The sequence below is a fragment of the Phacochoerus africanus genome, chromosome 12 (genome assembly GCF_016906955.1).
Source record: "Phacochoerus africanus isolate WHEZ1 chromosome 12, ROS_Pafr_v1, whole genome shotgun sequence".
Taxonomy (NCBI): domain Eukaryota; kingdom Metazoa; phylum Chordata; class Mammalia; order Artiodactyla; family Suidae; genus Phacochoerus; species Phacochoerus africanus.
In genome coordinates, this window is record NC_062555.1 from 21192971 (window position 1) to 21220894 (window position 27924).

Below are 27924 nucleotides of genomic sequence, written 5' to 3' on the forward strand. Positions count from 1 at the left end.
ACAGCAATGCCAGATCCTTAACCCACTGAGGGAGGCCGGGGATCGAAGCCCCATCCTCATGGGTACTAGTCGGGTTTGTAACCTGCCGAGCCACAATGGGAACTCCTGTACTATTTTTAATTGTGCTAGTTTTATAGGAAGCAGGGAGGAAAAGGTGCAGAGAAGAAGCTACGATGATACAAATTCATGCCGGTACAACTGGTGCAGCATGTTTCAGACAAAGAAAATGACAGAAGAGTCTGTTGAGTCTGGGTGGCTGTCATGCTCTCCTGTGACATGGACATTGAAGCTTCCAAGCCAAGGTTCTCACTCTCTGTCTCAGGCACAGGCGGCCACCTTCCTCTTTCCACGACGATATGGTCCTGCCAGGCTGGATGACATTTCACAGCCCCTTTAAGGCTTATGATGCTGTGGCTCCAAGAACAGCAAGACTACAGTTCAAAACTGAATGACCGTGAAAACGTCATCCAGTGAGAAATAAGATGTGATATTAAAATGAAAAGGGGGCGTTCCCATCATGGTTCAGTGGTTAACGAACCCAACTAAGATCCAGGAGGAAACAGGTTCGATCCTTGACCCTGCTCAGTGGGTGTGGCCCCAAAGAGATTAAATAAATAAATAAATAAATAAATAAGTAAGTAAATGAATGAATGAATGAATGAAAAGGAAAACTTGATCTTGGAAAAGTTCAAATCATTATCAAAGCTACATGGAATTTCCCTTGGTGCTGATTCAACATTAGCGTCTGCCCAAAGCAGTTTAACTTCAGTTTGGCAGAAAGTGTTACATTTAAACTCAGGAGTGAGACCACAGGCTTTCCTGAAATCATTAAACCCAGAGAAGGAAACCAGCAGCCTGAGTTTAACCACAGAGACCACAAACAAGAAGGGGAATATTCTCCACTCATTTATCAACGTGTCTCCAGTTATCAGTAACAATCCCAGAAAATGGTATAAAATATTTTCATGGGTTTTCTCACTGATTACCATTTCTAATTACAATGAGTACATTCCCAACGGCATCTAAATCATTGTTTCCTTTCTGTACTCAAGATTAATCACTACTGGGAGTTCCCACTGTAGCTCAGTGGTAATGACATGACTAGTATCCGTGAGGACACTGGTTCGATTCCTGGCCTCACTCAGTAGGTTAAGGATCCAGCGATGCCATTAGCTGTGGTGTAGGCTGCAGACATGGCTCGGATCTGGTGTTGCTGTGGCTGTGGTATAGGCTGGCAGCTATAGCTCCGATTTGACCCCTAGCCCGGGAACTTCCATATGCTGCAGGTGCAGCTCTAAAAAGAAAAAGAAAAGAAAAGAAAAGATTAATCGCTACTTCTGCACATTCCCTAAAGTAAAAGCAGAAATCTGAAGCTACGGATTAAAATGTTCATTGACCACACTCTTTCTCTGACCAAATAACACTTAGAGAGGCAACAGAGTGAAAATATTTATGATAGGAATACAATTTTTCTCCTAAGGAAAATTCAGAATTCATTTTTGTTTTATTTTAAAACAAGGGTTGCAACATTTATTTCCAGTTCTCTCTTGTTTATTTGTTTTCTTTTCTGTATTTTTTTTTTCTTTTTTGCCACACAGGCAGCATGAAGATCCTGAGCCAGGGCTCGTACTTGCACCACGCAGTGGCACCCAGAGCCACAGGGGCAAGAACAGAGGAGGCTTAACCCACGAGGATGTCAGAACTCCCCAGAATTCATTTTTAAATAGTTGTTTAAGCCAACTTTTCCTCCCACCTATCCTTCCCCGCCACCCCCAACACACAAGGACACACAGAGTTGCTGTTCTCCAGTCCCCAGCGTGACCATGTAAAGCATTGGCTGTGGCTCAGCCCCACCTGCCTAGACATTAATTTAGTCGCTTCACCACCTTAGCCTTCATGCGCCTCTTTGGGACCAGGGATCCAGGACCAACACTGAATCCCAGAGAGCTCCTCCAGGCTCCTGAATGGACACCAGACCCAGTACACGGCACCCCCACACTGCCGTCTCCTCAGGCCCCCGTAACAAAACACCAGAGCAGTTTCAGCAACAGAAATGTATCTTCTCACGGCCCTGGAGGAGGTTGGAAGCCCAAGATCAAGGTACTGGCTGATGTGACTCCCGATTAGGGCCCTCCTGACTGCAGACAGGCCCCTTCTCACTGTGTCTTCCAGGACGGAGGGTGGGCTGGCAGGGGGCACGAGCTCGAGTCTCTTCTTCTTTGTAGAAGGTCACTAATACCGCCACAGGGACCCGCCCCCCGGCCTCCTCTAAACCTGATTACATCCCAAAGGTCCCACCTCCGAACACCGTCACATTGAGATGAAGGTTCAAGATATGAACCTGGAGGGGATACGAATTCATCCAGAACATCTAGAAATGACCACACATCACCCAAGCGCTCACCTTACACACCCCGCTTAATTCCTGCTTTCAGGCTGGCTGGTTTCTCTGTTAGATGCTCTGTCTCTGGTACAATGGAGCCTCCTGTCCTAAAGTGTCCAGGACTCAGAGCTTGGGGGTGGGTGTCACACAGGCACGTGTCTACCTTTCCTGCTCCGAGTCTGTGTTCTCCACCATCGGTAGGCCTAGATGGACCACGAGCGTGGTGCCCTTGGCTGCCCCACAGCAGCCCCAGAGTGTGCCTTGGAAGTGGGCTCGGTCTCATTCCTCACCCTCTGTTCTGTCTCCTGGGACAGATCTTGAACGTGCATCCCGCACCTCCTCTGGCCCTTCCTTCCCTGTGTCCCTTCAAGCGGACCACAAGCCTCAAGTCCAAGCCCTACGTAATTCCACATGTCTCCATAAAATGCAGTTTTTTGTTTTTGTTTTTTTGTCTTTTTAGGGCCACACCTGAGGCATATGGAGGCTATGGGGTCGAACTGTAGCTACAGCTGCTGGCCTACACCACAGCTCACAGCAACACTGGATCCTCAACCCACTGAGCGAGGCCAGGGATCGAACCTGCATCCTCATGGATGCTAGTCAGATTCATTACCATGAGCCACAATGGGAACTCACTGAAATGCAGTTTTGATTTAAAAGTTGCTGCATAAAATAGGTCTGAGTCATCTCCCAGATGATGAAGAGCACAGCCATTTGTTAAAGGTTTGTGTAGTCAGGATCACTTATTTATTTATTATTTCTTTTTTTTTTTAAGGGTTACACCTGCAGCATATGGAAGTTCCCAGGCTAGGGGAAAAATCGGAGCTGCAGCTACTGGCCTATACCACAGCCACAGCAACACCAGATCTGAGCCACGTCTGGCAGATCCTTAACCCACTGAGCGGGGTCAGGGATTGAACCTGTATCCTCATGGATACCAGTCGGGTTTGTTATTGCTGAGTCACAACAGGAGCTCTGCCATGGTCACTTTTAAAGGAGAAAAGAGATCCTCTGGGATGATCTCTAGGGAATTAGGATAAGAGCTAAGCCAATTCCACATGGTAATTAAATCTTTCATCTACGTCACCCCCTCCCCCCATCCTTCCTATTTCACTCTCACTTGGGTCTCAAACAACAAAGCCGGGTGCGTGTGGCCTCATGCACGATGCGCCGTGGTCCTGCTCTACTTCTCACCCGTGGCTTATCTACACATCTTCTTTTGTGTTAGCTTCTTTAGGAGGAAGCACACACAAAAAGAAGAGCAACACACTAATCAACACTGGCTGTCACCTGCCTAACAGATGGATTTAACTTTGCCAAGGGTACTAAAAATACAAGTCTCGGAGTTCCCGTCGTGGCTCAGTGGTTAACACATCCAACTAGGAACCATGAGGTTGTGGGCTCGATCCCTGGCCTTGCTCAGTGGGTTAAGGACCCGGCATTGCCAAGAACTGTGGTGTAGGTCGCAGACGAAGCTCAGATCCCCCCTTGCTATGCTGTGTCATAGGCCAGCAGCTATAGCTCCGATTAGGCCCCTAGCCTGGGAACGTCCATATGCTGCAGGTGCAGCCCTATAAAGACAAAAGACAAAAAAAAAAGAGAGAGAGAGAGAAAGAAAGAAAAGAAATGCAAGTCGCATATACCAGAATAGTCAAGCGTCTGCTTATTTAAGGAGATAACCATTACCCTTTCAGCTGTGCAACTTTGGTTCCAATAGTGCGAGAAAGCCGCATGTATGAGGTCTTCCTTGGTCACTCCATGCCAGTGGAAGTCAGACCAGGAATAGCATAACTGCACCTGCTGATGGTCACAGGAAGCCTACAAGCAAATCTGAGAAACCACCTGCTATGCAAAATTCCCCAGCAACAAGGAGGGACTAAGCAGGACTGGAAAGCCAGGGTTCTCGAAAAGGAGAAAGTGATAAAACCAACATACCGTAATTATACGGCCTCACAGCTGATAAACATTTATCAGGCGCCCCTTAAGGAGGGTAAGGAAATATGAAGAACAATGATGGTTACCTTACATCCTCATATTTTTGTTTTATTTCACCTTTTATCAGCTCATCCACCATATCTAAAAGTCTGAAGACCTGTGACTTTTGGGAAAGCCAGAAGGAAGGAAATTGAGTAACAGTTCATGGGAAATACAAACGTTACCGAGAATAAATATTAGAAGGAAACTATTGATGCTTATTGGAAATCAGAGGAGAAAAGAAGCTTATGAGAAAGTCCAGTGGGAAGCTGCTCATTGAAAGGATTCCTAGTGAAGTCAAAGGGACCACATGGTCACCCAGGGGGGGCCTCCCCCACATTTCTGTGAACCCAGTGCCTCTGATCAGTGCTCGCAGGCAGAGGTGTATCTTTAAGACTCTACTGTCCAGGAGTTCCGTTTGTGACTCAGCAGTAAAGGACAGATTAATACCAATGAGGACGTGGATTTGATCCCTGGCCTCGCTCAGTGGGCTAAGGATCTGGCATTGCCGTGAACTGCAGTGTAGGTCACAGATGTGGCTTGGATCCTGTGTTGCTATGGCACAAGCCTGCAGCTGCAGCTCCAATTGAACCCCTAGCCTGGGAACCTCCATAGGCCACAGGTACGGACACACACACACACACACAAAATAGGAATCCACTATCCAAAGGCAAAGCTCAAGACCACAGGCAGGCCTCTGAGACCCTTAGCCCATAAGGCAGGCAGATTTCAGTACAATCACACAGGAGCACATGAAATTCTCCTCTTTTTTCAAGAGGAGCCCAGGAAAACGCACCCTGGCAGAGTCTAGCGCGTATCTCGCGTTTCAGATGGGGTTCCGTGGATGGGCTGATGAAGGCCACCCTCTTGGCATCCGTGTTCATTTTTTCCCAATTAGACTTGTGGTGCAGGAAACCCAGATGGAAAACCAGAGGGGAAGAGCCACAGCGGGGGGGAAAAGCCAAAGAGACAAAAGGCAGACTTCAACAGGAAAATGTGGCCACTTAAAATAAGACAGATGCAGCCTTGGAATTTTTCAGATTAAAAAAAAAAAAATCACACTCTAAACGCTGCCAGTTTGACACCATGCCTATCTTATCCCCATGTCAAAGTTTCTGTGGCAGATGGCAAGGGGAAAAATGACCCAAAAATGTCAGTCTTTTTTCTTCTAATAAAGAAGAGCTATCAAAACACACACACACACACACAAAACCCAGCAGAGGGAAAAAAAGCAAAATGGGAATGAGAGCCCTTGTTCTGCAGAAATGGAGCATCATAGCCTAGTTCCGCAAAATTCTAATTCCTCCTCCAAAGTGGGCTTAGGCTTTACATTTTAAGTAAAATTTTCTCTTTCACTTTTTTAGTTAGTTTGCTTTGGGGGAAAGATATGATGTGCACATTGTATAAAACATACAATATATATTGAAAAGTACGTGTCTCTCCCTCGTCTTTTCTTTTTTCTTTTCTGGCTGCCCTGCGCCAGAGATCAGATCCCAGCTGCAGCTGCAAGCTACGCCGCAGCTGCCGCCACACAGCGGTGGCCTCAACCCACGGTGCCCGGTGGGGAATGGAACCTGAGTCCCAGCGCTCCAGAGACCCCTGCGGATCCTGTTGTGTCACAGCAGGAACTCCCCTCTGGTTCTGAAGCAACCCTTCTAACCGGACTTTTGCATGCCTCTGGGATTTCACCTCTAATCCTAGCACAGGGGGACAGAGAGAGAGAGAGGAAAAAAAGAAAATTGTATTATCCTCTCTTCTTACACAAAAAGCGTGGTCTAAAAGTACTGTCTGCACCCTGCATTTTTCCAACGAATAAGCTGAGACTATTGTTCTACATTTTTTCTTCCACTTATTTATTTATTCCATGAATATCTATCAGACACCCATCACTTGCAAGGCACAGATCCGGGCAGTTAGAAGAGCAGTGAGTAAACTAACTAACGTCCTTGCTCTGAGGAAGCTTATGTTTAGTAGAAAGAATCTTACCAGGGAGTTCCCGTTGTAGCGCAGCAGAAATGAATCCGACTAGTATCTGTGAAGACACGGGTTCAATCCCTGGCCTTGCTCAGTGGGTTAAGGGTCCCAGGTTGCCATAAGCTGTGGTGTAGGTCGCAGATGTGGTTCAGATCTGGCGTTGCCGTGTCTGTGGTGTAGGCCGGCAGCTGCAGCTCTGATTAAACCCCTAGCCTGGGAACCTCCACATGCCATGGGTGCGGCCCTAACAAGAAAGAAAAGGAAAAGAATTAAAGGAAAAGAAGGGGAAAGGAGAGGAGAAGAAAGAAAGAAGGGAGGAAGGGAGAAAAGAAAGAAAGACAGACAGACAGACAGACAGGAAGAAGGCAGGCAGGCCAAAAAAAATTCCATGTCTAGTAAATAAATATTATGTCAGAGAATTTTTTTTTTTCTTTTTAGGGCCACACCCTCAGCATATGGAGTTTCCCAGGCTAGGGGTCTAATTGGAGCTACAGCCGCTGGCCTACACCACAGCCACAGCAACGCTAGATCTGAGACGCATCTGTAACCTACATCACAGCTCATGGCGATGACAGATCCTTAAGCCACTGAGCCAGGCCAGGGATCGAACCCTTAACCTTATGGTTCCTAGTCGGATTCGTTTCTGCTGCGCCACGATGGGAACTCAAGATAATTATTTTTTAAAATAAAGCAGGCTATGTGTATATGGCTGGGTCAATTCGTTGTACAGCCAAAAATATCACAGCCTTGTAAATTAACTATACTTTAATACAACTTTTAAAAAATGAAAAATAAGGAATAAAATAAAGCAGGGTAAGTGGATAGAGTCATAATGTCGTGATATGGGAAGAGAAGGGTTTGCTCTACGTGATATTTTAGCAATAACCTCAGGAGAAGATCATGTAGGAGTTCCCGCTGTGGCTCAGTGGGTTAAGGACCCAACATTGCTTCTGTGAGGATGCAGGTTCGGGATGCAGGTTCGATCCCTGACCTCGCTCAGTGGGTTAAAGATCTGGTGTTGCTGCAAGTTGCAATGCAGGTCAAAGATACCAATCCGACCTGGCGTTGCTGTGGCTGTGGTGTAGGCCTGCAGCTGCAGCTCCAATTCACCCCCTGGCCCAGGAATGTCCATGTGCCACAGAGGCGGCCGTAAAAAAAAAAAAAAAAGAGAGAGAGAGAGCAGAGAGAGAGAAGACCACGTGGATATCACAGGAACAACTGTTCCGTCCATAGGAAGAGTACATGCAAAGGTCCTGAGACAGGTGTGTGATTATCACAACTGAAGAGCTGCAAGCGAGGGAGGGAGGGAGGGATAGGAAACCAGGTCCCAGAACAAGGAGCCGAGCCAGGGCAGGCAGAGTCTTGTAGCCCCAGGTCACATATTTGGCTTTTACTCTGAGTGAGACGGAAGGTCAGCAGTGAGTCTGGAGTGACATGCTAGACACACATTTCAGAATGGTTATTCTGACTGCTGGGCCGAGAAGCTGCAGGCAGCAGCCTGGAAACGAGGAGACCCATTGGGAGACCAGAGCAGTCGTGTGGGCCAAAGGGACCGGGACCGGGGTGGGGGGCGGAGGGGAGCAGTGGAAAGAGCGGGTGGTGGGCAGATTCTGGATGTCCCGCAATGTTGAGCTGGCAGAAGCTGCGGATGACCTTGGAGGTGGAGGCGGGGGGAGTGCCACAGTTCTATCTAGATTGAGTCACTGAAGAGAGAAGAGAGAGAGTTGCTGTTTCCTGCAATGAGACCTCGGCTGTGGGAGGAGCAGAGCTGGGGAAGGATGTCAGGCATGGCAGGTTTGAAATGCTAATGAAACCTCCAAGCACAAAAGCCAAGCAGGCCTAGGATACAGGAGTCTGGAAGTAACAGAGCGGCTGGGAATGGTGATGGGGAGAGGGAGGTGGGAGTTGCCAGCATGTGGTGAAGTTCTAAAGCCCACACCTATTGGACAGTTTTCTGTTACATATATTCTATTCAGATTTGGCTTGAACTCTGGAAACAGCTGCATAACAGAAAAGTTTTTCTATCAAATTTACTGACGATCAGAGTTCCCGCTGTGTCTTGGCGGAAACAAACCTGACTAGTACCCATGAGGATGCGGGTTCGATCCCCAGCCTTGCTCAGTGGGTCAAGGATACAGCGTTGCCATGAGCTGTGGTATAGGTCGAAGACATGGCTCGGATCTGGCCTTGCTGTGGCTGTGGTGTAGACCAGCAGTCGTAGCTGCAATCGGACCCCTAGCCTGGGAACCTCCATATGCTGCGGCCCTAAAAAGAAAAAAAATAAACAAACAAAAAACAGAGAAGAAAACACAAAACTGAACAAACAAAACCCCTCCATTCATAAGTGCAATGATCTCTGCAGGGTGAACCTTAACAAATGTCACTGACGACTTCCCAAACCCATTAGAGTATCCAAGGGCTTTGCTTGTCAGAAAAGTATTTGTGTCTCACCTAAATCCCGATGCAGTTTTAAACCCTGTCTAATCTTTCTGTTCACAGTAGAGATGAAAAATTATAGCTTCGGCTCCGAGTCCTTCATGCACTCAAACACATTAAATTGTCCCATGCTCTTCCATTCTCTAAGTAAAATAACTCCATTTACTTCAAAAATGTCCTTTTTCAGGCTTCTTTTCCATCCTCTAATCATCTGAATAGCAGTTTCTGCTCTGAAACACTGACAATCATGTCATGCTTTTTGCCCTGCTCAATGACCAATTGCAATTTCCATCTTCCTGCCTCCAGAGCCCACACTGTCCTCATGAATGTTTACCTGGTAAGGTCATTGCCTATCTCCAAGAGCAACTGTTTTCATATGTAATTGCTCTTCTGATCTTTCTGCTTAAGGAGTCATCTTTTTTTATTATGAAAATATCTTTGCAATGAAACTATGTTAATTATTAAAGACAACACCTCAAAGGCAAAGACAGAAAAAGCTTTTATCTGAAAGAAAACAAAGAGAATAAAAAGAAGGCTGAAGACAATCAGCCTATAAAGGCAAGCTAATTACAGAGACGTTTAATGTTTATTGACCCAAGGTTGTAGGACACCGCCAGCTTGGGCGCTAGAAAATTTAGGTACAGACGTGGGTACCATTTCTTCTCAGTCCTCATGGGCAATGCATCTTGTCACTGCCACGCTGTTCAACTTTTGAAGAGCGTATTTCTCATAGTCCGGAACATTAGCGTGGGGGGCACCGCGTTCTACCAACCACATGATTTCTGTTACATTTAATACTGATTTTAAGGAATTTCCTAAAACGTGGGCTAAATGATTGATTTTAAGACATTTTCTGAAACTTAACAAAAACTCACTGAGTTACAAATCTAAACTCCCGGAAAACACCTGATCGCGGACAAAGCCAAAGAGAGCGGGACAGATCCTGCTGTAGAGCACAGGGGACTCGCTCTGGTCACTTGTGATGGAACATGACGGAGGATCACGTGAGAAAAAGAACGTATATACATGTACAACTGGGTCCCTGTGCTGAACAGCAGAAACTGAAAGAACACTGTAATTCAACTATAATAAAAAATTTTTTAAAAAGAGAGAATAGGGTATCAGGAGACTAAACCAGGAGTCCTGAAAATTGCACCCCATCTTGACCTTAGCCATTGAAACTTCTGGGATCTAAGTATCCTTTAGAAGTGCAGGTACTAGACTTTCATTTCCAAATTCTCTGTTTGCAAGGAACACCATGAGCGTGGGCGAGAAGATCAATGACAGCACATTACACACGTGGATAAATCTAAATTAACTGGGGTGGATGTACTGTTATATTCGGATGTTCCACACGTTCCCCTCCATAGAACCTTCCAGGAGACCAGCAGGATATAAGACATATACTCTAAGTCTGGAGATCAATTCTAGGCTTGCCTCAAACAAGATGGTGTGCCCTTTCCCAACAATTCAAACACCTCATTCTGACACCAGCTGGGTGTCCCACAGTTCCCTTCGGTTCTGACACTAAGTAACTGGAGTTAGTGCAGATCCCACAGGAGTTAGTGCAGAACTGCTGAGTCACGACAGGAACTCCAGGACCCCTTGTGATTTGGCATCTGAAGTGGGGGCAGGCTTGTGGGACTGTGGGGTTGGTACTAACTCCAAAGACTGCTTTGGATGCCACTTCAGTGGGAGGCCATCCCACTTCAGATGCCAATCACAGGGGGTCCTGGAGTTCCCATCCTGGCCCAGGGGTTAACAAACCTGAATAGCATCCATGAGCATGAGGGTTTTTTCCCTGGCCTTGCTCAGTGGGTTAAAGATCTGGCGTTGCCATGAGCTGTGGTGTAGGTCAAAGGCACGACTCGGATCTGTGGTGTAGGCCAGTACCTACATCTCCAACTAGACCCCTAGTCTGGAAATCTCCATATGTCGCAAGTGCAGCCCTAAAAAGACCAAAAAAAAAAAAAAAGCATAGGGGGTCCCTAGGCCACCTGCCCTTCTGCTTGTCCTACTAATAATAACAGGTGCCTACAAACCCCCTTCTTCCATCTCCCTTAAATAATTCTCTAGAACTACTCATAAAACTCAGGAAAGCCTATGCTTAGGATGACAGCTCTATTACGAAGGATATAACTCAGGACCAGCCAAGCGGAAAAGACGCTCAGGTTCAGGTTAAAAGGGGTAAGGTACAGAGCTTCCATGCTCTCTGGTGGCCTGCCACCCTCCCAGCAAATAGATGCTCTCACCAACCATAAGATCCCTTAGTCTCGTTGTTTCAGAGATTTTCATTCAAGCTTCGTAACACAGGCACGACTAATGAAGGCACTGGCCATTGGTGATTGAACACAATCTCTAGCCTGAGTTCTAACCCTCTCATGGAACTGGTAATTATGTCCTATCCTGAAGCTTCCTGGGAGCCCTGCCTTGAGTCATCTCATTAGCATAAACTCAGGTATGGTGGAAAAGAGTTCCTAATAAATAACAAAAGACACTTTTATCACTCAGGAAATCCCAACAGTTTTAGAAGCTCTATGCGAGGAGCCAAGGACAAGAGCCATCTTTTAAAAATTATAATGTGAGGAGTTCCCCGTCGTGGCTCAGCAGAAACAAATCTGACTAGCATCCATGAGGACGAAGGTTCGATCCCTGGCCTCGCTCAGTGGGTTAAGGACCCAGAATTGCCGTGAGCTATTGCAGATGAGACTCAGATCTGGCTTTGCTGTGGCTGTGGTGTAGGCCAGCAGCTACAGCTCCGAATGGACCCCTAGCCTGGGAACCTCCATATGCCATGGGTTCTGCCCTAAAAAGACAAAAAAAGAAAAAAAAGAAAAAAAAAGAAAAAGAAAAGACTTTTTGATGTGATGGTGAATGGGAATATTTCTGATAGTTCACTGTTAGTGTACAGGAATGTAACAGTTTTCTATATAGTAATTTTTTATCCTGCAACTTTGCCAGATTCACTGATGAGCTCTAATAGTTCTCTGATGGCGTCTTTGGGATTTTCTATATGCAGTATCATGTCATCCGCAAACAAGGACAGTTTTACTTCTCCCTTTTCAATCTGGATTCCTTTTATTTCTTTTTCCTCTCTGATCACTATGGCTAGGATTTCCAAAACTACGTTTAATAAAAGTGGCAAGAGCGGGCATCCTTGTCTTGTTCCTGATCTTAGAGGAAATGCTTTCAGCTTTTCATCACCGAGTATGATGTTAGCTTCTGGTCATTATTATTATTATTATTTGCTTTTTTAGGGCTGTACCCATGGCATATGGAGGTTCCCAGTCTAGGGGTTGAATAGGAGTTATAGCTTCCAGTCTATACCACAGCCACAGCACAGGATCTGAGCCATGTGTGCAACCTACAGCTCATGGCAATGCCAGATCCTTAACCCACTGAGCAAGGCCAGGGATTGAATCTGCATCCTCATGGATGCTAGTCAAACTGGTTTCCACTGAGCTACGACAGGAACTCCACTCTTAGACTTTATTATGTTGAGGTATGTTCCCTCTGTGTGAAAACTAAAATACAACAATCAGTGGTTACCAGTGGGGGAGGGCAAAGGGGGAGGCGTGATATAGTGGTAGGGGATTAAGAGGTACAAACTATTAGGTATAAAGTAAGCTATAAGGATACATTGTAGAACATGGGGAATATAGCCAGTATTTTATAATAATTATAAATGAAGTATAACCTTCAAATATTGTGACTCGCAATACTGTACACCTATAACTTCTATAACATTATCCATCAACCATCCTTCAATAAAGACAAGGAAAAAAATAAAGGAAAAATAAAAAGATTTTCAAATCGCACTTGTTTCTTCCCTTCCTGTTTTTGTTTGTTTTACATTTTTTAACATTTTAGGGGAGTTTAAGTTATCGATGAGTCCATTGATTACAAAATAGTGAGGAACGGGAGTTCCCGTCGTGGCGCAGTGGTTAGCGAACCCGACTAGGAACCATGAGGTTGTGGGTTTGGTCCCTGCCCTTGCTCAGTGGGTTAACGATCCGGCGTTGCCATGAGCTGTGCTGTAGGTTGCAGATGCGGCTCGGATCCCGAGTTGCTGTGGCTCTGGTGTAGGCCGGAGACTACAGCTCCGATTCGACCCCTAGCCTGGGAACCTCCATATGCCACGAGAGCGGCCAAAGAAATAGCGGAAAAAAAAAAAAAAAAGTGAGGAACGTTACAAGAGTTTTACAGCACTCTTAGGTACCCTTGATTATGGAGTCCATGGAACTTTTTTTTTTCCTTTTCTTTTTTGCCTTTTAGGGCCACACCTGCAGCATATGGAAATTCCCAGGTTAGGGGTAGAATAAGAGCTGCAGCTGCAGGCCTACGCCACAGCCACAGCAATGCCGGATCCTTAACCCACTGAGCCAGGCCAGGGATCGAACCCACGTCCTCATGGATACTAGTCAGGTTCATAACCTGCTGAGCCACAATGGAAACTCCTATGAAACTTTTTTAAAGCCCTCCTACCCCCCAAACCCTCCTCTGGTATATGAGGTATGTGTGATCCACAGGCATCATCTCCAGGCAGAGAGGGTGTGGTAGTATTTACTGTCCTTTAGGCATTAGCCGTCTTAGACTAGGAGAATGCCTTCGGGATGGAGTGGGTAGGAAGAAGGGTGTGTGTAAGTGCTGGTCTCAGCAAGGAAGGTGGCTGGATATTATCTTCGTATCTGCACTGATGCTCTCTCTTCTCTGACACTCTTTACATGGCCTACGTTAAGGGCACATCAGGCCATCCAATCTGCCCTCCGGCCATGGCTGCCTTGAACCAGGGTCCACAACTGAAAGAAGGCTTGAGTGTGCTTTATGATCCCCCTGGAAATTTGGAATTGGAACCTCAGTCATTAAGCTGAGGCTGAAACTTGGGAACGTAGGTAGTGAGAGATAGTCTTAGGTATCAATATACTCATGAATGAGCTCTTAAGCGGGAGTCTTCAGAGATAAGCAGGAGAATGGAGACATTGTGAAGCAGAGATGAGGCCAGAGAGTGAAAGGGCAGGAGCCACCTGACCTGTCCAGCATCACAGGAAGCATGGGTGTACTTCCTATGGGGGTTTTAGGGTGTCCTTAAATTTTTCTTTAAGGCAGCCTGAGTATGTTTGTGTGTCATGGATACAAAAAAAAAAATACCCATGACTAGGACTCTAATCTACAACAGAGATAAATTTATAATTCTACCAAAAAGCCGAAGTGCTGATGTTACCATGTCGCGAGAGATACTGGGATGAAGAAAAACAACCGCCTTTCTCCGCCCCAACTTCCCACCTCACAAGGGCCAATTTAAACTGAAAAATAGTGTCTGCCAACATTATTCGAGTCCCTTGGATAAGTCAATGATATTTTTCTTTTGATCTTCCGAGGCATCAAAAGGCACAAAATCAATGTGAAGTCAGCAGGGGCCACAAGGTACAAACCCCTCTCCGTTTCTGAGATCTTTAAGGAAACTCAAGGACATTCCCTGCCAGATACTCTGATAGCCTCTAACCAATCAGAGCAGTATGATTTTCAGAATTTTTTTTGGAATTCCTTTGGGAATTCCTTACCACTCATGGAAGCAGAGGGACTAGGTTTAGAAGGGGAGTCTGTGGTGCTGCCCTGACTTCTAGGATTTTCCTACACCCTCCTTTAACTGAGAGTCATTTCCTCGCTTTCAGAAATTAAACACTAAGCCCTTTTTATTTATTTATTTATTTATTTATTTATTTATTTATTTATTTATGTCTTTTTAGGGCCGGACCCGCAGCATATGGAGGTTCCAAGGCTAGGGGTCCAGTTGGAGCTGTAGCTGCCAGCCTACGCCACAGCCACAGCAACGCCAGATCCGAGTTGCATCTGTGACCTACACCACAGCTCACGGCAACGCTGGATCCTTAACCCACTGAGCGAGGCCAGGGATCGAACCTGCGACTTCATGGTTCCTGGTTGGACTCGTTTCCGATATGCCAAGACGGGAACTCTAAACCCTATTTAAAGCTAAGAGCCACACTTTATTCAACATCCAGGTCATAGTCAGCGGCCCCTCCCCCATGTCAGACCTGCTCACTTCACGTCCGTCAGAGCTCTCATTTCCCTATGCTAAGTTCTGGTTCATGTGTTTACATATTTACTGTTTATCTACCTCATCAAAACCTAAGCAGGGGCAGGGATTTTATCTGTCCTGGTCACCATCATGTCCCCACTGCCTGGTATAAAGCCTCAAGCCTAGCAGAAATGTATTGAAGGAGGCGAGCTCACTGTTCTAAAAAACAGACCTCGATGCAGAATGACGCAAACACAAGCAAAGGGTAATTACTGCTCAGGCAGAGTCCAAGTCAGTTACATGTGGGAAAGGGGAAGGGGCCTTTGCTTAACAGGGTCATTCCGAGACACAGGTTGACCGCATCTCTGCCGTCTTCCACGCATGGCTTCTTAGGAACCCTAGCGCTGGGCTGGTAGCATGCAGATTTTCATGAACAGGCTTGGAAGTGGCCCCTGTCGCTTCCGCTTCCACGGAATTGGCATGATCTCACTCACGTGGCCACCCCTAACCATAGAGAAAGCAATGAAATGCAGATTCGTTGTGTTCCCAGAAGAAAAGGAGCGCACGGAGTCTGGTGAGCAGCTGGTGGCCCATATCTATCTGGTGAAGGGTAGACGAAAGTCAGAGGAACAAGGGGGAAAGAAGGCAGGCTTCTGCGATCACAGCGGAGAGACGATGCCTCGCTCTTCTCGATGCTGACCGATCCATCGGACCATCCGACTGGCTGTGAGGCATGCACATGGGTTGCAAGTTTCAATGTATACCTGGGCCTTATCTTCCCGAAGATTGCCAGCTCATGAAATTCAGAAGTTTTCTCCAACTCCAATTTCTGAGAATAAGGTCATGCCTGTAGTAAGCGCTAATGGAATGTTTGAAAACATGGCAAAATGGGGAGTTCCTATTGTGGCTCAGTGGTTAATGAATCTGACTAGTATCCATGAGGTTGCAGGTTTGATCCCTGGCCTCACTCTGTGGGTTAAGGATCCCATATTGCTGTGAGCTGTGGTGTAGGTTGCACACTCGGCTCGGATCCTGCATTGCTGTGGCTGGGGTGTACACCGGCAGCCACAGCTACGATTCAACTCCTAGCCTGGGAACCTCCATATGCCACAGGTGCGGCCCTATTAAAAAAAAAAAAAAAAAAAAAAAGGCAGTACAAAATCTTTTTGCTCCACAAGTATTGAAAGAAAGACTCAGGGACAATACAAGCCATCAGCAGCTGAAAGTGCTCCACTGGCCGAGGTCCAGCTCAGGTGACGTCAACTCAGTTAGGTCCTGCACACCTAGTGGTTGCTGGATCCAGGAGTGGATGTTTCTTATATATTTCCGTCTTTTAAACACCAATGAGAATAACCCGACATGCTGAACACTTAGAACAGAGGCCCACTGTCAGACATTGCCTAGCTGAAGCAGAAGCCATTCAGGACACAGTCCAATTTGAGAATAACTAGACAAGCCCCAATTACTGGAAGGGAGCTTTTAAAAAAGGATTTTGATCTTTTCTAAGGAACATTTTTATTCATCCATCTTTAGGCCCTAGTGTGATTTTTTTTTTTTTTTGAGTCATCCTAGAAAACGGACATGAGGCTTGGTGGTACCAGGCATCTTGAAGCTTGCAAGTAGGTCGCTGGTCCCAAGAATTGAGCCCAACCAATTCTGTTGTCCTGAGTGGGTGGGTAGACAAGACGCCTTAGTGTCTTGGGTCGGGCAGGCTCGGGCCACTGGCGTGCTATTCGTGGATCATCCATGATTGATGCTGAATGATGAAGCAGGGAGGTTATTTCCCTGAGGCTGACTGTATAATAAACCTGATCAAGAGCAGCCTTCGACATTTGTCAAAATCTACATATCTGACCAATTATGAGGGCCGGCTGGACCGCAGGAAGGGCACACGGTGCATGGGAAGGCCAGCCCCGTTCTCATTCTTCAGGATCAGAGAGGTTAGCTTCAAGAGAACGGAGATACTGCCTTGCTGGACTTGTCCATATGCTTTACTTTCAGCTGTCATCTCAGTCCACAGCCAAGGCGTAGAGCATTGTATTCGTTCTAAAAAAAAGTCTCTCTCCCATCTCTCCCCTCTCTGCTTCCTCCCACTGCTCTGTCCATTACTTAACACGCTAAAAATTAGGTCACTTGGAGTTCCCGTTGTGGCTCAGCAGTAAGGTACCCCTGCTCAGTGGGTTAAGGATCTAGTGTTGCTGTGAGCTGTGGTGTAGGTCGCAGACGCAGCTCCGATGTGGTGCAGGCTGACAGCTGTAGCTCTGATGTTGACCCCTAGCCTGGGAACTTCCATAAGTCACGGATGCGGCCCTAAAAAGCAAATAAAATAAAATAAAAAAGTTGCAGGTAAGGCTAAAACCCTACACCCTATACCATTTTTCCTACAACCCTCTGAGCATCTCCCTAGAGACTTCATCCATCTTGAACCTATTTAATTTCTAGGTTATCCAGTTAATTAGTTTCTTTATTCTAGGTCCTCCATCTATCACATTGATTTTACAATCAACATTAGGCTTAATCAGCAACAATTCCAATGGTATTTTATCCATCATCCCACACAAACTTGCTCTTGTGTCTTCTGGGGCTCCAACTGGGACCAGACCAGCGTCCATCATGAGTTATCTCTACCCAAGAGGCTGATCAATAGGATGAAAATTGGAACTGAGCTCATATTGGTTTATTTTCAACTTTGGGATTCCTTTAGCTTAGCCAGTATAGTTCACAAGAGACCACAAACAAATGACAGACTATTCATCTTCATTATACTGTTGATATGTATCATTTATAATTTTTAATGCTCTTGACACCATCTTCAAGGAGAAAGTCAAAGCCAACCGACATAGTCAATTCCCCAAAACCTGACAGCACACTATTGCTTTTTTTTTTTTTTTGCTTTTTAGGGCCTCACCCGAGGCATATGGAGGTTCCCAGGCTAGGGGTCCATTCGGAGCGGTAGCCGCCGGCCTACACCACAGTGACAGCAATGCCAAATCCAAGCCATGTCTGCCACCTACACCACGGCTTATGGCAACGCCAGATCCTTAACCCACTGAGTGAGGCCCGGAATTAAACCCACAACCTCATGGTTCCTAGTCAGATTTGTTTCTGCTGCACCACAACAGGAACTCCAGTTCGTGACCCCTTTTCCTGACAATGTATGTATCTGAGGTGTCTTACTCATCCTAATCAATGAAATTATTCAGACTTTTATTACAGGTGCTTGGTTTTTTTAAGGGGTTGCATATTCACTCATCCGCCACATCTTCCCACTTATCAATGTGGCCACCAGTTACCAATGACCAAGCAAAGAGCCCTGCAGTCATTAGTGATATCTAGCTAATATCCAATCTGTCCTCTTCATACTTTTTTTAGAATTTGTGAACATATGGCTGTAGGTACAGGTCACCTCTTGTGATCCTCAGAAGCCACCTTCTCCTGAGGAACAGAATTAAAATACCACTGCACCTGCAGCCTCTATGTTCTTTCCAGAACACACTGCATTGTCACTCACTCTTGGACGGTGGGTAACAGGCTATGAAAGTCATCTGTTAGATATTTGACCCTCAGACTTTTTCTTCCTTGACACAGGCCTTTCTTCATTCAACAACACACAGAACCTACTACGCACGAGGCACCACGCCCGCTAAGGCAGGAACTGCAGCCAGTGTGGACTCCGATTCACTTTTTTGGAGCTACTTGCTTCAGGTGTGAGGGGCTTGGCTTTGCTTTTTCATATTTCAGTGCTATTTCATAATCAGTGGCCAGGGCACGTGACGTTCCCCTTCACGTCATCTCCTACTTTGATCGTCTCCCCACCGTTGTATTTTAAATACCTCGATAATTTCAAAAGCTTCCTTCTATTTTGTCTCTCTGCACAGTCTCCAGCCTCATCAAATGTCTTCCTTCACATAAACATGTCAATATAATTGTCACAATGACCCAATGGAGGTAAGAATCCTTATTTGCACTTTGTAGATAAATACACTCATTGTTTTGGGGTTTTTTAGGTCCAAAATCATACACTAATGTGTGGCTGACACAGACATTTAATTCTAGGTCAGAATCCATTCGAACGCTCTTTCCATAACATGAGACTATTCTCCCAGTTTAGAGGGAGCTGTTTAAGGGAAACTGGCCAGAAGGGGAACAGAAAGTATGAATTATGTGGGCATGAAAAGTACAGGAAACCAAAGAAGGGACGGGAAGAAGGGAGACCGCACCTGTCCTGGGAGGAGACTGGCTGGCAGGTGGAAAAAGAAAGTTCAAGGTTCTTTGTGGGTTTAGAGACTGGGTCCCTGAGAGTGTGGTCTGGTTCCCCTTTTTCTCTACTGTCAAAGGCCATACCATGAGGTGGTTTAAGAAGTAAAGGCCCTGAATTTGTGCCCACCCTGGCACTACCCCTGACGAGCTGTATGCCCTTCTCTGTACCTTAACCTCAGTGCAACGGGGATAATAATACCGCCACCCGCTGAAAAGGAAGGATGCGGATTATTAAAGCGCTTAAAACTTGTGGAACACAGCACATATGTCCTCGCGTTTTGTATTTATAAATCATTACATGAAAACCTCCACGCATTTCTTTTGCTTTCAAATACCTTAAGCTGGCTTGCAGTTATGTAAAATGGATCTGAGTATCTGCGTTTCCTTTAAAGTTATAAGTAAAACCAAAAAAAGGCAATCCGGGGCCAAAGCCCAAGCCAGACTGATGTATTTGGTCTAACACGCAGCAAGCCTTGACATGCTCCGGATTCTAATGAGGTCAGGAGAGGGTTTTTTTTGTTTTTTTTTTTTCACACAGAGGGAGTGTGTTTTCTCTGAAATAAGTAAGAGAACAGATCACATGCGCCTGATCAGAAACAGGAGTGGTTTCCTTTTCATCATGGAAGGGTCTTCACAAAAACTAATTTATAGATTTCCTCCCCTTACAATCAAAGATGGGGTTTTTTTGTTGTTGTTTTGTTTTGTTTTGTTTTAAATCCACTGGTTCTCTGCACAGAGCTCTCACTACAAGGAAAGGAGAAATATGGTTCCCTTTGCAAAAGACGGCCCATCAGGATGTCTTTCCTACAACAACGTTAAGATGTGCGTGTTTGCAGTTAAAAAGAGTTCAGTGAGGCCAAAGCATGTATTTTCATGCACCTTTGGGTAATGTGCCCAACTCTCTAAATAATACTGAATCAGAATAACCAGAAGGTGGCCTGGATGCAAACTTGCCAAGAGTTTGCAGTCCCTCTTGGTTTCCCCCGTCCTGACTCCTGTGCGAAAGGGAAGCTGGCTCCTTCGGAGGGTCGCACACTCCCGTCAGGCTGTGTTACAGCATTTAAGGGATCGCAGCACCCGGCTGGCTCTTTGTTTCCTCCCTGAAGACTGTACCCGATCATCAAGATGCTTATGTTTAGCCCACACTTAAGGTCTATTGGCAGGGGACTCTATCTGCCTTGCAGCCCTCCTGCGTAATCCTTCAAGGAATGTTCTCAGGCGAATTAAGGAGAAGAAAAGAACAATTATGCCCCTAAGAACGCAGGCAAAACAGTCCCACGTGCTCAGGGGCCCCATTCCATCCCCATGCTGGATATGCTGACTTTGAGCCATCCTGATGGTCTAGGAGAAACACACGCATCTCGAACGTGAAGTCTTCTTCACTGGATAGAAAAGCTTCTAAACTGGACGTGATGATCAGTGGTATCGCATATCAATTAAGAAGAGGGAAAAAAATCTGACCCTCATCTCTGCAGCTTTATTTCTACGGTCCATGTGCTTATAAGGAAGGGACCTCAGATCTGGGAGGGAGAAGGAGGGCAGGAAGAGAAATAAAGGGTTCCCACCATCCGGCTTCCAGTTTCCCTTCGTCTGAACTGGTGGAAAAGCAGCCTCACTTCTAAAAATTCCCGCATTCCTTTCATCAGCACTTTCTTCATTCATCTGGATTATAAACGGAACAATCATTTCCCACACATCAGCTGTGCAGTCAAATAAGTGTATTTCGGGCCGTCTCTCTATACAGTCATAGGTTTTATTTTCTCCCAAATGTTACGTAATCTTCTTAGGACCAATGTCCTTCATCCCTTACTTCCTTAAAAGAAAAGTTTGTGGCTTCTATGTTACGCCAGTGCTTCCCCCTTATATCATGGGTGACAGAGGAGCAGCATGTGGAGAAGGCGCAGAGAGCAGAGCCCTGCACTAAACACACAGGCATTTCCACGGCGACTTCTAAGGCTGCATCCAAAGACCTCACTCCCATTAACGTGTCCCTAACCCCGGCAACATGTGCTTCGTGAGTGAATCAAACAAACTTCCTCCAAACAAAGTCACAGAACACTTTCTTTTCAACGCGGGCAGGTGCCTACCGTCACTGCCTGTATATGGTAGTTTTAAAAGGAAAAAAAAAAAAAAACCCTCTTAGACCTTTGTGCTCATAATACTTAATGTTGCAAATGCCTCCAATTAACAGAGATGTGCACAAGACTGTGACAACGGAGTGGTCAGAAAAGAAAGCTGCTTTCCTATGAATGGGTTGCTTTCCTACATGAAAATATTGAGAAAACAGGTAATTATTGCTTTGAAGGAGTCTCCTGGAAATGACAATTACATTCAGAGCACAGAGTACACCTCAGACACTGCACAGATCGGAGGTCACCGCGGGGACTGCCCGTCCCGGGCAGAGTCCAGCAAACGGTCCTGATTAATCACAAGGCATGAACAACATTACTTTTCAAAAACCAGTATGCTGGTGGCAAGGGTGTTCATGCCCTCCTCGTGAAAACCTGACCGTGCCCCAGGGCACCGGGGACGGATCCATCTCATGCTACCCACAGTCACTTTCACCAGCACCTGCCATGTATTCCTTCCCAGGCAGCAAACTAGGGTCTGCCAAAAACTCTGTGGAGTTTCTTACCATGGCGATCCAATCTTCCCTCCCTCCGGAGTCCGGCAGCCAGGAGCTGGGGCTAGCGTGCTGCTTCCACGGTCCCTGGAGCCTCTGGAGGCTGCGAAGGGCTCTCGGGGTGCGAATGTATTGCCACCGATGAGATTTCAGTCCCTCAATTGCTGGCCTCGATGCTCTGGAAATCAGCCAAACCCAGCGCAGGGAGAAAGGGCGGCGGCTTGCAATGTCAGAATTTCCCCTAGAATGTGCTCTTAAACACACGGGCCCCGCAGTTAGCATGTTAGCAGATGCTGAGGGCGGCTACACGCAGTTCCATTTCTCTTTTCCTTTTAAACCGAGTTGGGTTTGGTCGCTGGTGGAATGAAACGAAATTATAGCAGGAGCGCAAGCCGACCCAGGGGACGCAGGCACTGTGCCGATTTGCACACACCTCCACACGGACCAGAAACGGCCGCTATGCCCATCAGGAAAGAGCATCCTGCCTGGATGGGGAGCAAGTTGGACCAGGTTGTCCGGGGTTACAGCATTTTCATAGCTGCTGGGAGTCTGCAAAGGGTTCTGAGGAACAAGCGCAGGACCGAAGGCTGCTCTGAATAGCTTGGTGTCTCACCGTCAAGCCCAAACAGGCAGGCAGACAAGTTCTCTGCTCGTCATAGGAATCTAAGGAGCACAGCCAGATCTTGCAGAATAAACATGAAGTTCTTCAAGGGCCGGGCATCTGCTAAGACACTTTAAATCTTGGGTTGCTCGATCACACTAAACTATTTATCAAGCTCTTGATCTTCCCACATTTTGACAATACTTTGGTTTTGTTTATGCTTTTTAGAGCCACACCCACAGCATACGGAAGTTTCCAGAGTAGGGGTGGAATCAGAGCCGCAGCTCCCGGCCTACATCACAGCCATGGCAATGTGGGATCCTCAACCCACTGAGCGAGGCCAGGGATCGAACCTGCATCCTTGTGGATACTAGCTGGATTCGTTCTGCTGTGCCACAAGGGGAACCCCCGTTCTGTTCACTTCTTTATCCCTAGCATGGTGTCCGCTCCCCTGAAGGATATTTATTGGCTGAATTAAATTCACTTTCCGTAACTGCCGGAAATGTTGGCTGAGCTCCACGAATTGGTAAAGTACTTTTTGCTGGGAGGCTGATGTGCTCTAGGTTCATGTCCTCTAAGACAGTCAGGTCTAGAAAGGCCAGGAAGAACTTCTGGGAGAGTTAAGCCCTTGTTCCAGAGCAAATTCAACCCAAGGAATAACATTCATGCTGATGGTCAAGGGATTTGACTTCTTAGAAGAGTCCTTAGGCTTCATCCCACCTGAGGGCATCAGGAAGCATATGCACACTGGCTATATGGAATGACCACCCGACAGGGACCTGGGGTGTAGCACAGGGAATGCCACCCAAGAGTCTTAGAAGGTCTATATGGAAAAAGCATCTGAAAGACAATGAATGTGTGTGTATACGTGTAACTGAATCACTTTGCTGTACAGCAGAAATTAACTATTGCAAATCAACTAACAGTTTACCATTAATATTGTAAATCAACTATACTTCAACAAAACTTTAGAAAATGGGGGAGAAAAAAAATGAATCAACAGGAGTCCAAGAAACCATTCACAACGGCCTTCCCTGGCGGCCACAGTCATTTAGAAGAGAAAAGCCGACGTGGTGGGCAAGTCAGATGCCCGGGTTGAACAACAGAGTTCACTTTGGTGGCCTTAAGAACTGCTCTGGAGCTTTGCAATGTCAGACACTCGTCCTCACACAGGAAGGGGCCGAGTCCCCTAATTTGGGGGTCTCAGCTCGTGACCCCACCTCTAGGTCCTCTCTCTAGAACACTCCACCAGCCGCCCCAACCATTCCCTGCCCTGTGTCCAATTACATCCTGCTCAGATGGAATGCGGTGGTGACACCAGCTGCAGTGTGACCAGTAAAAGAGCCTTGTCCTCTATTCGTGCGCCAGCCTCTGTCTCTGTAAACACTCCCCGACTATGGCATTAATGAAATAGCTCCGTTTTCTTCTCCTTATTTCTCAAGGCACAAGGACAGTGCTTCCTCTGTCAGGAAGCCCTGACAGCTACAACCTCTAGCAATTTCTTTGCTCCATGACTGGCATGCATCGCTGTCCCATTTAACATGTAATCATATACTGTCTTCGGACACGTCTTGGATATCATTGTTTTTATTTTATTATTATCATTGTTTTTATGTCTAGGAATTTTTTGTGGGTTTTTTTTTTTTTTTTTTTTTAGGGCCGCACCTGTGGCATATGGAGATTCCCAGTCTAGGGGTCGAATCAGAGTTGTAGCTGCCGACCTACACACCACAGCTCACGGCCACGCCGGATCCTTAACCCACTGGGCGAGGCCAGGAATCGAACCTGCATCCTCATGGATGCTAGTCAGATTCGTTTCCACTGAGCCAGGACAGGAACTCCATTTCTAAGGTATATCTTACCATTGAACCTGATGAAAACATGTTATTCCCGTATAAAATTTGTGAATGGCGTCCCACTGCCTAGAAGGTGATGCTGAGACTCCTCACCATGGCAGTTAAGGTGCACTTAAGGTGCTTCATGAAAGGACCCCTAAGGTTTCCTCTCCCACCACACCGCCGCAAGGAGTCTGCTTTAGTCACAGGAATTCTTTGCAATTCCCTCAAATCACGGTGCTCACTCATGCTTCCCGGCCTTTGCACACACACACTGCTCCCTCTGAGCCATCTCCTCTGGTCCTCCTGAAAGAACTGGATGGAAGCTGAAGCCCAGAAGTGCATGAACGATCCGTGTGGACTATCCTTATATCGGTGTCAGAACCCTGCACAAGCTTAACTACATTTAGAATCAGTGATTCTCAGAGTTCCTGTTGTGGCTCAGTGGGTTACAAACCTGACTTGTATCCATGAGGATGCAGATTTGATCCCTGGCCCTGCTCAGTGGGTTAAGGATCCAGCGTTGCCACAAGCTGTGGGTTAGGTCGCAGACGCGGGCTCGGATCCGGCATTGCTGTGGCTGTGGTGTAGGCCGGTGGCTACAGCTCTGATTAGACCCCTAGTCTGGGAACTTCCATGTGCCGCAAGTACAGCCCTATAAAAAATTAAAAAAAAAAAAAAAAAAGAATCAGTGATTCTCTGGCAACGAATGTATTGGAATCATTTTTCCCAAAGAAAAAGACTTTTTTTTTTCTTTTTCAAATAAATTACTCTGGCAGAAACCACAAGGGAATATGAGGATTTCTGAATTAACTGTCTGTCTGTTGACTGAATCAGGTTTCTACTGACATTAAGAACTGTTTGGACATTTGTGCTAATCGAAATTGTTAGACTTCTCAGCTTGATTTTTGTCAGAACAAACTGAATCACTGAATCGCGGCACCCCCACCCCACCCCCCGCCCACCCACTGAGACACAGCCTCAGACACCATCAGCAAGTGTGTTAGAAGTCTCTGGAGAGGGAGAAGTGGAAAAGAATTGATATTTCCTATAAAGCTGTAGTTTGTGTGTGAGTACATAGATAGTCTTTTGAGGGCTGCACCCGCGGCATATGGAGGTTCCCAGGTTAGGGGTCGAATTGGAGCTACAGCTGCCAGTCTACACCACAGCCACAGCCACGCCAGATCCGAGCTGCATCTGCGACCGAATGACCTACACCATAGCTCACGGCAACGCCGGATCCTTAACCCACTGAGCGAAGCCAGGGATGGAACCTACATCCTCATAGATGTTAGATTCATTTCCACTGAGCCATGATGGGAACTCCTAGTTTGCATATTTTTATTAAAATGCATAGACATCCAAAAGCCAGTCCTTTCCTCCCGAGCTCACCCCGTCACCCCACACTTCCCGTAAGAGCTGGAGTAGTCACAGGTCCAGCAGTGAAGAGTCTCAGATTCAGAAGCAAAAGGCCCAGTGGAGAGCTGCCCCCACTCCTTAATCCCTGCCCCATGCAAGCAAAGAGAAATTCTTTTACAAACATGTTCACCTAGTGCCTGTTTTGTATTTTCTTACAAAGCAAATCCACTTGATCCTTTTAGTGAAAAGTTTACAGCACCTTTCAAAGATGTTGACAATGTATGTGAGAGGCCCAGCAACACGTTACCACTGCCCTCCAAAGACGCACATTTATTCCACTACCGGGCATTTTCCTATGTTAGCTCTGCATTAATCAAAAGTTTATCAGGTGCTCCACCACAGTCACCAACAGAGACCAGAAGCTCCTGACAGTTGCTGTGACACTCACTCACTGCTCCCACGATCCAGGGCTTCCCTGGGGTCAAGAATATGGAGAAAAGGAAACTGTTGACTCCTGATTATTCCACAGCAACAGCATTACACCTGCTGGCCCTCTCAAAATAATGGAGAGGAATTCCTGTCGTGGCGCAGTGGTTAATGAATCTGACGAGGAACCATGAGGTTGCAGGTTCGATCCCTGGCCACACTCAGTGGGTTAAGGATCTGGTGTTGCCGTGAGCTGTGGTGTAGGTGGCAGGTGCGGCTCGTATCAGGCATGGCTGTGGCTCTGGCGTAGGCCTGCAGCTGTGGCTCCAATTAGACTCCTAGCCTGGGAACCTCCATATGCCAGGGGTGTGGCCCTAAAAGGACCAAAAAAAAAAAAAAGAAGAAGAAGAACAGAGAGAAATATTTGGAAACCTGTTCAGGATTTTTGCCGTAAGCATCTTTGTCACAAGCATTTTTCTGCATAACCAACTGGCCTTGAGACAGTTCTGCCATCAAAGGTAAAATAACTGGCTCACAGGCTCACAAAAGTCTGGTTTCAACTGCCTGAGATATGTTAGCTTTTCTGCCAGTTACTGATGGCTTTATGGAGCTGAGAGATGACGATCTGCCCTAAGTTTTGGGTTCTTCTTGGAGGAGAAATGAGGGCCTCAAAGGCATAGAGTTAAAACCACATTTCCCAAAACATGCACGAAGCACCTCTGACAATACGCCAAGAACAAACAGCAGTGTGGAGCTGTGCACCAAACCACACAAAACTCAGTTACAAATAAGCATCCTTGTGTCTAGAAATTAATCCCTCTCTTAAAGAAGGAAGAACGTTTAGGGAAATAGAAAAAGTGTGATACTCAAATGAGGAGACAAACCAACAGGCAAAGAACATACATATAAAAATCCCAGGAACAAAAGACTCAGAAGACAGGTGCTTCAGGACAACCCGCAAAATAAAATCAATTATTTTTGGAGAATTGTCATGGAGCTGCACACATTTGAAATGTATTTAAATATTTTGTACTTCACAATAGTCTCTAATTTTGCTATTCATTTCTCAGAGTTCATCATGGCCTTTTTAACATCTCTTTTTTACTTTTCATTATTTTACTTTTTACTGCAAAAAATGCCTTACTGCCAATTAGTTCTGCGGTGAAAAAGTCTGCGGCAAAGATACTGTGCAAGCACCTAGAGCTGCTGGAACCACCTGTCTTTCTCCCGTCTCCAGGTTTAACCCCAAGTCCCATCTTCCTGCACTGCCTGGACATTTTGCTCTGTTATTGAGTAAGTTTAGCCTCACCTACCCATCCCTGCCTGCCCCACAGCTGCAGCCCACTCAGCAGTAAGGCTAAGGGAAACTCGGCATGGACCAGTGATGACAGAATCCCTTAGGATAATTGCATGGGCAAGATGGTTCTTTCAAATTTAATCTCCAGCAAACCCACTCAGTCTAAGAATCACAGGGCATTTAGAGATGCCTTTCAGTTTCTAATAATGTTTCAAAGGTTTCTGTTTCAATAGACTGAAATTGATGTTGGCAGAGGAGAAATGAGGTCAAGGCACTGAGAACAAGAAGCCATCGCTTCCTGAAACCAGACCAAGATTGCCAGGTATTTATATTATGAAAACAGTGACACAGGGAAAAACATATTTCAGCAGTAAAACATGTACACTAATTTCAATTATGGTATTGTTTATGAGATAGGAAATCAGATAGCTTCTAACCATGAGAAGTGGATACAGTAGGAAGAAAACTGCGACAGCAACGACACGTGACTGCCCTGGGGGAGGCTCGGAGCTGCAAGCATGTATCAGAGTCCTGTGGGTTCACCCTGTCTAGTAGAATGCATGGAGTCTGTTTCCCAGGCAATCCTGAGCTACACAGACCTGGCTGGAGTCTCTGCAAGCAATCTTAGTTTATCCCTTCCAGTTATACACCTGAGACCCTCCATCTCTTCTTCAACAGATTGTGTTCCTGTTCTCCTTTTTCACCACAGGAGGGTGCTG

The 27924-nt window shown here is 46.2% G+C and overlaps 1 protein-coding gene across 1 annotated transcript in view; it reads right to left on the reverse strand.

Annotated features, from left to right (window-relative positions):
* PLD5 (phospholipase D family member 5) overlaps positions 1-22194 on the reverse strand; it is a 237294-nt gene extending 215100 nt beyond the window's left edge. The window contains exon 1 of the mRNA XM_047755409.1: positions 21700-22194. Coding sequence (XP_047611365.1) covers positions 21700-21969 — 270 coding nt within the window. The 5' untranslated portion in view covers positions 21970-22194. The remainder of the gene's footprint in view (positions 1-21699) is intronic.
* Positions 22195-27924: the final 5730 nt, after the last annotated feature.